Consider the following 14,525-nt stretch of genomic DNA (forward strand, 5'->3'; position numbering starts at 1 on the left):
ACGCTTAAAACTGAACCTTTAACCCTTCTTTTTCTCTTGATATTGATTTTATACACATTCACATATTAGTTTTGCATGTTATTGCTTGGCGTTTAAGGCTGAAGGGTTCATTCATTAAATAATCAAGGTATTGTCAAAAAAAAACGTTTTAATCAGAGATCCTTTATTCGTCCAGCAGCACGGACATTTACAGTGATTTTTGAGGGTCAGAGCAATTCAAAGAGGATTGCCTTGATTATTCATGATTAGCCACCTGGGGATCTTCTTCTACTGCACTAGGCGTGTACAGATTGTTGGTGATTACAAAAAGGGGAAACTCATTCTTGAAAAAACTCCTGCAGGGTTAAATTATACTTTAATAGTCAAAAATCTACCTGCCTAATGTCAATTTTTACAATTATAGCATTGTCATCTACACCTTTTTTGGTTGACTGTCAATTTGTCCTATTCTAGTGAACGCAATATGTCATGGAGAGCGAGACAGTATTTCTTCAAATTACTCATGGATTGACAAAGTAAAATGGTCAAAGGTCGAGGTCCATTCATCCTGTCCTTTATCCAATTCTTGTGAATGCTTTATCTCCTGATTGCCATGAGGGTATTTCTGGCACCAACTTCCTCTTGGACTTAACAATGAACTATAATAAAAGTAATAAATTATGAAGTGACGGCATTTTGGACAGACATGGATCTTACTACAACTTGACTTGCTGGCAGACACATACAACCAAAAGGAGTTAATTGTAGTTGACAATAAGTAATTAATAAAAGTCAATTTTACAAATAATTGTTAATTTTACAAATAATAATGTTCATGAAAAACTATTTGAAAATACATTTTGTTTTTCACTTTAAATTATTGTAAAACCTTCCAATTATTACTTTATTAATCCATTTTTTAACCTGGTAGTTCTTAAAAAAGGTTGGAGCAATTTATAACATATTCAAACCCAGGTTTAATCCAAATTAAACTCAGGTTTCAAGCTGGATTATGCCAATACAAAAAATATATTTTTGGGCACTTTCCACTTTACATTACTTTACTGTAAAACATACACACATTCTTACACGTAACACATTTTGACACAACAGAATCCAATTACTCTAATCGAGCCATGAAACGTTGTTTCCAACGAAATCAGATGACTTTTACAAGTACAAGACTGAACAATCAGATGTTTTACATCCAATCAGAAATCGATCCCAGGCTCTCAGCTGATGACTCCCTGCCTTTCATTACGCATTGATGGGTCTCAGAGCGTCTCTGTGGCCACCTCCTATGAAGTGCTATCAAAAGAACAATCCCTAAGATTAAACAGGTCCACTCTCTGCTGACATAAGACCATGATCCCATGAGTCAAGTGTCTCCTAAGAAAAGAGCTAATCCAGAGTAGGACACTGGGCATGAGGGTTGTCTGGTTATTTTACGTCTAGGCTACTTACCTCCAAATCCTCTTGGCTAACCCCCATGTCACTGCCAGGCTCAGATAAAGTTCTCCCCAGCCTCAACACTCCTCTGATAGCGCCACACAAGAGGAGGCTGTCTCTGTAAACACTGATTTTCTTCGAGACGCCTTTAGATCTACAGGCTGAGAGATTTAAAACCATCTCAGTGGGTGCCTTGAACTCTTGACTGCTCCTCTTTGGGCAGGAAGTGTGTGTGTTCCTGCACATGTTTGGATGGACTACGTGAGCGCTCTTTGCCATCCTTGATTCAATATTTCTATTTTACAAAACGTCATTAGGCAGTTAACACATAAAACACATGTTACCACAAGATGGGCCAACTCAGGATATTGGAGCAGGCTGTAGTGATTACAGAGAATTAGCCCGCAAGAGACCTTTATATATCAGATACATGGACATCTATTCTACATCTGCTACAGGGGTTAGACTTTCTCCTTATCTGTCATTTAATCATTGTCATTAAATAATTAATATACAGAACAATCTTATATTTATGCATACTGTATATAAGGGCATGGAGAGAAAAGATGAACATAGACGTACTGTGCAATTTGGATAGGAATAAAGAAACAGTACTAACTTGGTACCGGTACTTAATTGGATCAGTTCTGTAATAATGATAAGCTGCTGGACGAATGGAGATGTAAAAGTTATTTGTGTTACGCTACGGTTGGTGAGAAACATGCAGCTCTTGTGATGGAGGCAATGAAACCAATCAAAGGCAAAGCTATATAAACTTAAAGGTCCCATGTCATGCTTTTCTGGTTATTACCCATCCCCTTGTGTGTTATGTAGTCTGGCAGTGGCTCAGTCAGTAGGGGATTGGACTGGGAGCTGTAAGGTCACCGGTTCAAGTCCCCGACCAGACCTAAAATGAGGAGTGTGGACTGCTACTTGGAGAGGTCCCAGTTCACCTCCTGCCCTGCCGTGGTGCCCTTCAGCAAGGCACCGGACACCCCCCTTCCCCCCTCACTCCCATTGCTCCCCGGGCGCTGTACAATAGCTGCCCACTGCTCCTAGTACTAGGATGGGTTAAAAGCAGGGAACACATGTCACTGTGTGTGCTGTGTGCTCTGCATGTGTGACCATTAAAAGAGGGTTTCATCCCACCCAATTCTATTCTATTTTATGCATGTAAACGGTCTGCAGAGTCACAAACCCTCAAAGTACACCCTGTAGCGAGTAAAACTCTAACACAGAAAAGACCTGTCTATGCTGCCCCAGAACGCCTCGTTGGAGATTTCTGGGTATAGTGACGTATTTCGGGTATTGTGACGTAACGTAACGGCTCCGCAGATTGGTCAAAATGGACCAATCCGCGGAGCCGTTACGTTACATCCGCAGAGCCGTTACGTTTGGACCAATCCGCGGACTTCCTCACACACACTCGGCGGGACGTTGCAAGGCTCGCTGCTGCGAGGAGCGGGACACTGGTGTGGGGTCGGTGACACAGCGAGACACCGCGGAACTCAGCCTAAGCACACACACAAACTCCCAGCCAGGCTGCGGGTGTGTGTGTGTTTTGGGCTAGGTTTCGCTGTGGCTCTTTACAGTGGCGACTGGTCATTAGGGGCAGGTGGGGCACAGCCCCACCTAGTGTCAGCAGAAAGTATTACAAATAATGATTACAAAAATGCAAAAAAAAAAAAAAAAAAAATATATAAAATATATTTTAAGATCATGTTTAATCATCTGATTCGTCTGTACATTGCTGTTTTAGTCTGTGTTCTTCTAATTAGTGTGTCTACAGTCACAGTGTGTGCCTATTGAGCTGTTTAGAGCCATGTGGGACAAAACCTGATTATGCCCCTTCCTCTCGCTGTGAAGTCAACGGTGACTGTAAAAACTTCACTGCGCATGCTCAGAGTATTTTGTAATGAAATGTGTGTGGCAAAAAAATAATGACCAGAGGGGCATGGAGCTACCATCCCCACCATACGTCATCTCAAATCATTCAGAGCTGATTGGCTGTAAGTACGTGTGCCGCGAAAAGTGTGGTGTGTGAAGAGGAGATGAGAGAGCTGCAGTGACGCGTCCTAAAACCAGGAAGTAAGCTGCGCTTGGCTTCCCTCGACAAAAAAGCAATGAGGTTTCTCCATAGGATTTTAGAAAATAGCTCGAAATAAGATCTGTGGGAAACGTACCTGTTAGATAAATGCACGTTTTGTTCAGCCGGATAACATCCACATGTCTACCCTACTTTTATAATTTTTTTATCATAAATCTATGGATTAGATTTATGATAGACTTTTGAAACTACAAGAACATAAGGAGGACTTTTACAAAAAAGTAACAGAAATGTTTGTCCAGAAGGATAGGCAAATGGACTTCATCTTCAAGTCAAGGTAAGACCGCCATTTTATTGAAAATGGGATCTTACTAAGAGAGAACAATTCAATATTTAAATGATAAAATGACATTTTTTGGGTATCCTTTTGTTGAACTGCCTGTTTAAAATTAATCGAAGCATCAGACAAAAAAAGCTTTTGAAAATAATATTATATTTTGGTTTAGGTCAAAATATAATATTTGTAAACCTGAAGAGTCAGTGCCAGTGCCTCACCAGCCATGAACCTCACTGCACGTCACTGCAGAAGCTTATATATAGACATCTAAGTTTTTTGTGCCCCACCACTTTTGTACATATAAAAACGCCACTGTCTCTTTAAGCCCTCCACTCTGGCCACTTAGACAAAAATACGAAGGAAATACAATTAAAATGTAAAATGTTTCGTATCTTGTATTTTGAGGTGATACTGTGACACATAAATACAAAAAAAAAACGTACGGTCCCGCACCAGCGCCTTTTCTTGCAGGTGAATCACCTGACCCCCGGCTCGATGAGCGAACTATGGATAAATCAAAGAAATGAAAAGTATCGGAGGAACACAGAGGGTTTGATTCTGCATGGACAGTTATATGCTTTCACAGCAAACGATGCTGGCTTACCGGTATGTTTGATATGTGGAGAGAAGTTCTCAAAGGTGCTGCAGCCTTTACGTATTGGAGGAAAAACACGGAAGAGGAAGACAGCTGACGATCTTCAGTCATAATTCAACCAGTTAACTCTTTTTAGGGTGCAGCTATATGTTTTATTTATTTCAAAGTGGGCCCATTTGTATTATATTCATTTTCTTCAAATGAGCAGAGGACTCCCCAAGTGCTTTGTTGATTTATTTTAAAGTAGGCCTGTGTATTTTTTTGAATTCTCCTTATAAGAGTTCTTTGTTTATTATTAGAGGTAAACAGTTTTCTATAATGTAATAAATAATGAATGCAAAAAAACTGTAGTTTTTGTCTATGATGTAACAAGGGGGCAAAATGGCTCTTTTGGTCAAAAAGGTTTCAGACCCCTGGTCTAAGCAATCACTGATGACTGGCAAACGATCATCACTTTAGCCGATAATTTTAAGTTGGTAACTTATGTCCCAGGGAAAGGAAACTTGCTCCACCTCCCAGAGAGGATAGTAAGCAGATCGGCTCAAGAGCCTGTAACCCTCCAATGACTGTGAATGACTTCTGGTCGATTGCCCTCAGTGTTGTTATATGTCAAAATGACGAATTACCATCAGATTGTTCCATCATTGTTAACAAATCCAGTCTATGATTTGTGACCGATGACCTGGTTTTATACTCATAAATCAGGGGGCTTTTTTGCCTCCTCTATCCTATTTCAGAGATAGAGTAGTGGGTGTCCAAAACTTGGTCCCTTAACCCCAAAAGACCCGGCAATGTACAAGACCCTAAAAGAACGCGTCTAATACTTGAATATACTTGATGCTAATTGAAACAGCATGCTAATCCACTCGTTACTTAACCTAAACACTCACTGAACACTTGCTGTCACAGATACGGTTGACAAAGGCCTTTGATCACAGCTGGGTATATTTGGATCCTCTCGGGTATAACACATCATATTAAACAGATTAAAGGACCCCATGTTAGTAAGACTTAATATCGCAACAAAACACCAAATCTTCCTGGTCAAATAGAATGTATTTACAGTATTATTTTAATTGGGTAAACTGATCCTTAATATTCCTATACATTTCCGATTACTGATTGCACTTAACCTGTTACGCACCGCCCCCCCCGGTACCGGGCGGATAAACGCGTCATTTGCAGCAAACAATGTCTAAGGAATCTTAATATTTAATAAAGTATGAATGTTTTATATCCATGTAACGGGAAGAAACTCAGCTAACTGATCTTTTTAATTTTTTTTTCCAAAAAAAACCCACAATGCTAACACTCGCCACTAGCCACGAGCGAAAAAAATGTAACCTATCACTGCACCTAAACTCACTCATAACTCCCTTATTCCTTATCCTAGATGCACAGCCAACCCCTCGATTAGCATCTCCTGGAGACACAGAATCGTTTGGTGCCCACCTCAACACTCAGTGATAAACATTTGCGACGCTATAAACGAAAGCGTACATCAGAACATGTGGAGCTAGGTAGCTAGAAACGCTAACATGGCTTACCTTGGTCAAAACTGGTCTTCAATGGCATTAAAACGATAAAAAAACAATGCTGCAGTTAATCCATGGGTTAATCCAATGTGTCTGTGTCCTCTTTGAAATGATTTCTGATAATCTATAAGCAATAAAACTGCTTTTTCGTTTCCAAATGTCAGAGCGAGAGATCGCTTCACTCTGGTGCAAACCTGCATGCGGGAAGCCCCCACCGTTTGTTTTCACAACGAGTGTGTGTGTGTGTGTTCGATTCTATTGGCTCTAACGGTCAGAAAGAGGTGTCAACCATCCAAATCGACCAAGGGGGGCCAGAGATATGGAAAGAAACCCATTTTCACCTCAGAGGTGGAGTGGTTTTGGCTAAACCTCTCTAAAAAGGTCAAATGTCACTTGCATCAATCTTAATACAGGGTACTTATTATATGTTGTACCTTGGATTCCTAAAGCTTTTAGTCTACTAACCCATCATCCAAGGGTAGTTTTCACTATAAGTAAAAAATAATTTTTGGACGGACACTATCATTTACAGTTTTTTACTATGTAAAATCTGAATTTTCTTTAAAATAAAAAACATCTATATTGATTCTGACACTTCTACATCCAACTCACAGATGTAACCTTGCTTTGATAAAAGAAATTATTCATGTAACCCTTTTAGAAGTTAAGTTGTAGTCATTTGTTTTGGGCATGTCATTTTCGAGCCTGAAACATGAAAAACAGGCTTGGTGCTTAACAGGTTAAAGGTGGGGTAGGTAAGTTTGAGAAACCGGCTCGAGATACACTTTTTGTTATATTCCATGGAATGCTCTTAACATCCTGATAGCAATGAATATCTTAAGTGCTTTGACAAAAATTCCATAAAAAAAGGTCATCTGTGGAAGCCGTAGTACTGTAAAAAGCACGACCAATCATCTGAGCCGGCCCGGCTAAAATAACTGGATGGCCTACCTGCCTGTCAGCCTTCCATCTGTGCACAAGCTTATCTCGTGCCCTCATTGGTCATGTGCGCGTTCGTGTGTGTTGGAGGAGGGGCTCTGTAAGGAAGTCGCAGATTTTTTCCAGCTGTGTATTTTCAAATTCTTGCGCACTCGAGCTGGTTTCTCCAAAATTACCTACCCCACCTTCAAGCTTCAACAATTCAATATTTTATCTTTTTGATTCAGGTTATACAACAAGTATTGTAGCTTTTTTGAAATATGTTTTAATGTTATTATAGTTATCTACAAATAGTTTTCTATCTGTTTTTTTATTTATTTTTTACTTTTATGTATGCACCACAACACCAAATCAAATTCCTCGTACGTTTCAATCTACCTGGTAATAAACCTGTTTCTCATTCTGATCCTTATATACTACTGATGATGACAATGCCATTTCTTGACATGTGAAAGGAATTACAATTCAAAGTCTGGTCAGGAAATCCAGAAAGCAGTTTTGAGATCCATCCAACAGATGTATCACTCGACTCTGTGTGGATTAGCTTTTATCCCGTACTACAGGATTTACTGTCAGACCCCTGTAGCTGTGAGTTTGAGGACATTTGTTTTCTTTTGGTTTAAGTAGACTAAACTCAAACCTGACCTCTGACCTCTGTGTGGAGGAGGACAGGGGTCAGGTTTAAGATCATCCCAGAACAAAGGGAACCTGCCCACGAGATTTATGGTTGTTATTTTACAAGCTATTTATTGTTGGGTAACACAAGCCATTTCCTTTGCTCTCTTCTCTGTTCAAAGGAATAAAAGAGCTGGACCAAGTGATTGTTGTGCTCTTCACCACCCACATGTTTATTGGAGGATTCTTTGGGTTTATCTTGGACAACACTATTCCAGGTATGACAATATCCTTACAGTATCAACCAACTATAAAACTACTATCAGCTAAACGTTGCTTTTTTCTTTTCAGGCACTGAAAAAGAGCGAGGTATAAAAAGCTGGCAGGACAAGGCCCAACAGGGAAACACAAACTTTTGTGACGCATCATGCTACGATATCCCTTACTGCAACGGCATTTTCAAACGGTTTAGATGTTTCCAATACCTTCCCTTCCTCCCTTCTTTCAAGACCAGCGAACAGGGGACTTCCTAGTAATTAAGTTGTATCTAACAGGGTAGCCTAAACCATAAGGACTCAAAGTTCATAAAATAGAACATTGATTTAAACACATTTTTTTAATTCCCATCACAATGTTGAGGTCCGGTGTTCCCTTAAAGTTGGAATTCAACAACTCCCTCCATTTCTCCATGTTTTAATAAAAGTTATAGTGCCTTAACGAGCAAAGAACAGCATTAATCCTCATAAAGAGCTTGCAACAACATTCATAAGACCCTCCTGTACTGTTTGAAATTAAGTTATACATGTTGTGGGTGTGCTTGAGACTTTCAGCATGCACTAAAACTTTGCAACACCTTTCACTCATCTTTTTTGGACATCAGCCAATTAAATTGACATAATCAATAGCCTGAAGCACTGTTCAAATGTATTTTCTGGTGTAATGAATGAGATAATATCAAAAAATGTGTCATGAAGCTGCACAGGAGCTACTGTTTAGTGTGTAGAAACCAATAACTTTTGAATAGGATCATTACTACCTCATCACAAACAATGACAGGTTATTAATGGAAGACTTCTTTCATTTATAATGTTATTTTAGGTTTTCTTTAACATTTGATTATTAAGGTAACTGCTTTTTACAATTAATTTGTCTGTATAGAAGTACATTTTTAAATATGATGCGTCGACATTTTATTATATGCAAGTTTACTAATTTTGTACTATAAATATTATTTAATCAGTCTTAAACTGTGACGTGTAAATGTTGTTATAAACATAAATAAATCCTGAAGTTATTATAGAATTGTATATTTTTAGCAAAATTATTTCAACTTAAGATATACAATTTGATTTGTGTCGGGTTGTTTTTTTGCCAGAATTGTTATCTCCACAAGTCTGGTGTGTGTGTGTGTGTGTGTGTGTGTGTGTGTGTGTGTGTGTGTGTGTGTGTGTGTGTGTGTGTGTGTGTGTGTGTGTGTGTGTGTGTGTGTGTGTGTGTGTGTGTGTGTGTGTGTGTGTGTGTGTGTGTGAAAATAAGAAATGTGAATAATACATTCTTGTCTTAGTGCTCTAAATGACAAATGTATTCTTTGAATTTGAAACAGTAGCCTTTTGCTCCTCTTATTTAGCACTTCTGAGGCTTTGCATGGTCAAATCTATTTTACTTTGTGAAAGAAAAATGCTCCCTGTACAGTTTTAACAGCCCTTTCCTCCTGGCGCCTGGCCTCATTTATTATCGTGGGAGATATCCATAAAAATGACAGTGAACATTAGGGTCAATGTTATAAAAAACTGGTCCCATTATGGAAAAAGGTTGAGGACCACTCGTCATCAGTTACTGTGAATATAGGTTGGGTTTTGTTGCTTTTTATGAGGACTGACTGGAACACTTTGGTTTAACTCTTATCAAAGGTAGTTTGTTTTAGGCAAGGCAAGGCAAGGCAAGGCAAGGCAAGGCAAGGCAAGGCAAGGCAAGGCAAGGCAAGGCAAGGCAAGGCAAGGCAAGGCAAGGCAAGGCAAGGCAAGGCAAGGCAAGGCAAGGCAATGCAAGGCAAGGCAAGGCAAGTGTATTTATATAGCACCTTTCAACACAAGGCAATTCAAAGTGCTTTACAAAAAATGAAAGATATTAAGAAAATGGCATTTAAAATCAGTCTGTTTTAAGTTGATAGTATATCAAAAGATACTTCAGGCTATGTCTTCCTGGTTTTATGCTTTCCGAATGTGGGGAATATTGATAGCAAGAGAAGAGCTGACGTCAACAATATCAACACAAGTTCTATTTAAAAGGATTTCTGGAGGATTGTTCTCTCTATCATGGCAACATGGCAACCTGGGAAAGATAATTGTTAAATTGGAGGGACAAGGGTAATTTAGTAAGATTAGGCTTTTAGTTGTTGAGGTTAAATTGAGGTTTAGGCAACGCTGCTAAATCAGAGAATAAACGTTTCTATATGTGTGTGGGTTTGCACATTGATGCAGGATTATCTTTGTGTCCACATTTTTTAGCATTACCAAATGATTGTCCTTAAAACCAAGCTTTGATGTTAATGTTATGTCTTGATGTACATTCCTTCCTGATATTTAAGATCTTGAACATCTCTACCTTTTTTAGGATTATGGTCTATAGTACATCCGACCGTACAGATCTGCGTCTCTGGTGTCTTTTTTGTGTTTAAGAAAGGTTGGATCTTCTAAAAGTCTCAGTTGTGTTTAGTCTCCTCATCAGGCCTATCCTCTTTTAACGAGGGTCACAGGTTTAATCCTCTGTGGTATTTACTGTCTATCTGTAAGTCCCTGCATACTGCATAGACAAACTTTGATAGGAGCAACTATAACATGGATTTAAAAAGATTCTGTGACATTGAAATGATACTTTATCTAAGTTGTTTTTCTTTATAATGTATTAACACCCTTCAGCTGTCTCCTTGTTAAGTATAGATAACATACTGTAGGACCTTAATAAACAACCCAGTCTCACGGCATTTTGTGTAATAGTCACAAAATAAATGTAATCTATTGATTCGTGTCACACAGAACGATTTTAAAATGTATTTCTATTGGTAGTATGTTTCGTGCCTGCACCACGTCTTTTTGTCGGGTCTTGGAAGACCAGAAGCAGTGTGGTTCATAAAAACATTTTCTTACTCAATATCAAGCCACGATTATCGTTTTTAGTTTAAATTGTATGTCAGACTTTTTTTGCCGTCCGTGAGGAAAATAAATGGGGCTCAGAGCCTCAGAATACTGAAATCTATATTTTTTTTAATCTTTTTTTCCTTATAATTTGTTATTATTTACATTGCTTTTAGTGTGACACGAAAAAAATGGGGAAATCGTGTTGGTGAACACGAATCAATAGATACATTTTGTGATAACACGAAATGCCGTGAGACTGGGTTGTAATAAAATACATCTGATTTTGGAAAATGGCCTTAATACAACTCAAACAGGTACATTTTTACAACAAATTTACCCACTGACACTTATCAAGCAAATAGAAAGAAAGGCATGAAAGACCAATACTGTACCAAGCTGTAAACGTGGTTATTTCTGCTCTTTAGTTGATCATTTTAACAATGGAGACAACGTTTTAGAGCCTCAAGTGGCCATTTTGATGCTACTGCAACTCTCCGCACACATGGCATCACTGCTCTGCACTGCAGGTTGCCGTTTGGTTCCATATCACATATCATTCAGTTTATTACCATGTGCACCAGCTGGTTATGTTCACCTGGAAAATATTAATGGAAGCATTTACTGTGACATACATCCAACAGCTTCTGTGACATACCTACAGTGCACACTCAGTAGGTGCCCAGAGACAGGCTGTAGCGGGAGGCAGAGATCCACTGCTGTGAGAGACACAAAGTGAGGTAGCAATAAACTCATCCTCCCCTCTGATGTTGCAACCCCTAAGAAACATGTGTCTGTTACTATCTCTGTTTTACCAATTTATGTAGACCTCAATACATGTCCTGGCCTTCCATAGTCCAGGTAACTTATGTTCAAAAGGTACACCTTGCTGGTGTTGTCATAAAACTGCGATGAAAAGCACCAGGGAAGCAACTATCACATCTGCCTCACTGAGGGGTTTATGTCTTGAGAAGGACAATCTCCCTCCACGTTAGCCAGTGCTAGCAAAAAAATTACAAAGAGAGACTGTAAAAAACTTTAAATTATATAAAGAGGACTTTACAATAAAGTTCCTGACATGTTTTTCCAGAAGGATAGTCGAATTGACTTCACTTCAAGGTAAAAGGTAAAGTATATACTTTCTTTTTCGTGTGGAAGAAAGCATTCGCCTATAAAACGTGAATCGATTATGTAACTTACCTGCAGTTTTACTCATGTGTGGTAAAGCATGCTGATAGGAAACCAATAGGCTAGTCACTGTGCAACTACCTAATTGAAAAGTGTAAATAAATTACCTCTATCGGGTTCACATGGGTGTAAATGTGGCTCTAATACTAGCCAGTGCTTTCTTATCTATTGACATAACTGCACCTCAGTTACAGTGACGTTACAGCCATGTGGCGGGTTTAACTGCTCATGTTTTCAGAAAGCCTATCACCTGGTCACGGATAAATCTAAGAAGGTCTACCCTGGCGTCTAACAGGATTACTTTGTCCTAATCAGGATTGAGTTGTATCGACTGACGGAAGTGTTCAGTGCCTGGGTTAAAGTAGAAACTCATTTTGGATATATGCACCACTGAGCTGAATGTTTTAGATTTTAGGATGTAAAGCAGGGGTGTCAAACTCAATTTCATCACGGGCCACATTCGCATTATGGTTGCACTTAAAGGGCCGGTTGTAACTTTAAGACTATATAAAAATACATATATAAATATGTAATAAATATAAAATAATGTATTATATTACATTATTGCCTCTGCATTGGATTATTGTCGGATAGGGTAATAACTTCATAATTAACTACGTCTGAAAGCAGAAGTCTATGGCAAAAAATGGCAAGTCTCTTCAGTGAGAATGTCCCAAAATGATTTAAAAAGAAAAGCCGAATTCTGAAAAAAAAGTAAAAATGACATTTTGAAAAAAAAGTCAAATTCTGAGAAAAAAGTCAAATTTGAGATGCATTGTGGGACATGTAGTTTATGGGCAACGTGCTTCTGTAAATCGCAATGTAACCGTAAAATAAACATATTTTATTCTTTGCAAGCTCTTGTGGGCCACATCAATTGAAGTCACGGGCTGGATTTGGCCCCCAGGCCTTGAGTTTGACACCCCTGATGCAAAGTATGTTCATTCGAACGTGATTTTTACCAACCACAACAAAGAAAAAACCTCTTAGTTATGTAATAACTCAATAAAGGAATACATGTGAAAAATCAAAAGTACAGCTGTACAAATATTAGTTTTTTTCCCCCTGTTTGGTTTTGTTTTAGTGCCCGAAAGCACCCCCCAAAATCAAAATGTTTCTGCTTGTGGATTTTTTGAAACTTAACACAGTTCACAGTTTACTTTTAAAACACACACAGGGAGCTGGAACGAAATATGAATTTGTTACAAGAAAATCATGCAAAGCGAAAGAAAAATGCGACCAAAACCAATAGATCTAACAAAACCTTTTGAAATTTTAGGAAAAACATTTTCAGTCCTCACTAAAGACTCACTTTGCTTCACTACTTTCTGAAAATGCCTTTACGGCCCGTCCACACAGCAGCGTAAAAAAAAATCTTCCAACGCTTCTGCCCATTCACTTTGAATGGGGTGACGTCACTTTGCCTCACTTTTCGCCGAACTGCATTGTGGGAAGCAAAGCGGAGATTTCCAGGCATCTCAGGATTCAAAAGTTGAGCAATGTTCAACTTTTGAAGCTGAGGTGGAAGCATCAGCCAATCAAATCCCGTTTATGCAAATCTGACAGTACAAGCGCTAGCCAATCAAACCGCGTGTATGCTGGGAGAGACATACCGCAGGTCATTTCCTCATATTCCAAAAAATGGAGGAGAAATTAGCGGTAGGGAATCACCCAGTGCTTTATGACCAGTCCCTATTTACCTACCGGGATACAAACCGGAGGAGCCAGGCATGGAGGGAGGTGGCAGAGACAGTGGTATGTTTTCGCCTGTTTGGGGAGTTTATATCCAGTTTACTTCGGGCTTTTTTGCTTTGTATGTCGGGGGCGGGAGATTCATGTGATTGGTTGTTGGTCGCGTTGCTCGCAAAAAATCCCCAAGCTTCAGATACGCCCCCCTCCAAGATTTTTTTAACGCTGCTGTGTGGACGCTCCGTTATAGACAGTCAATAGAAGCCCTGCTGGTTGGCACCAAAACCACCCTCTCCAAAACCTCATCCTCCCCTGCCTCCAACCTCATCATTGATGGCTACTCCATCCCCTTCTCTGGCCAAGTTAAGAGCCTTGGTGTCATCCTGGACAGCTCCCTCTCATTTTCACCTCACATAAATAACATCACCCGGACTGCCTTCTTCCACATACGCAACATCTCCAGACTCCGCCCATCCCTTTCTCAATCAAACACTGAAGTCCTGGTCAATGCATTTGTCACGTCTCGCATCGACTACTGTAACGCCATCCTCTCAGGCATTCCCACCAAACTCATCAATAAACTTCAAATCATACAGAACTCTGCTTTCAGAACAAAGTAACAAAAAACAAAAATGGCATTCATTTTTTTAAATGTGTAGTAATAGATTTATTTATTTTTCTTCTCAAGAGAGTACCAGAATGTGTATTTTATGTTAGTATTTCAAAAAATCTCCTGGGGGAGAATCCCCCCCAGGGGTTGGGTTTTCAGCACGTCAACTCTTTCACCTGTGGGGATATTGCAGGATTGGCTCCAGGTCGCCCTTTTTATTTACTACAAGACAAATGTGCCTTTTTATTTCATACAGTTCAATTTGGATTGAGACAGGGAAATAATCTAAACCTCACACGTGGCGTTTCACTGTCAAGGGGGGCGATATAGCGTGTATGTAATTACATTGCAAATACTGACTTGAGCCCCACCACTGTATGGGTTAGCCCTACCATAGATTACCCAACA

General features: G+C 39.3%; 1 protein-coding gene across 1 annotated transcript in view; it reads left to right on the plus strand.

Annotated features, from left to right (window-relative positions):
• The window catches only part of si:dkey-106n21.1 (solute carrier family 23 member 2), a 79,780-nt gene extending 71,613 nt beyond the window's left edge, over positions 1–8,167 (plus strand). Inside the window, exons 11-12 of the mRNA XM_034149076.1 lie at positions 7,679–7,774; positions 7,848–8,167. Coding sequence (XP_034004967.1) covers positions 7,679–7,774; positions 7,848–8,029 — 278 coding nt within the window. The 3' untranslated portion in view covers positions 8,030–8,167. The remainder of the gene's footprint in view (positions 1–7,678; positions 7,775–7,847) is intronic.
• Positions 8,168–14,525: the final 6,358 nt, after the last annotated feature.

The sequence above is a fragment of the Trematomus bernacchii genome, unplaced genomic scaffold (assembly GCF_902827165.1).
Source record: "Trematomus bernacchii unplaced genomic scaffold, fTreBer1.1, whole genome shotgun sequence".
NCBI classification, from domain to species: domain Eukaryota; kingdom Metazoa; phylum Chordata; class Actinopteri; order Perciformes; family Nototheniidae; genus Trematomus; species Trematomus bernacchii.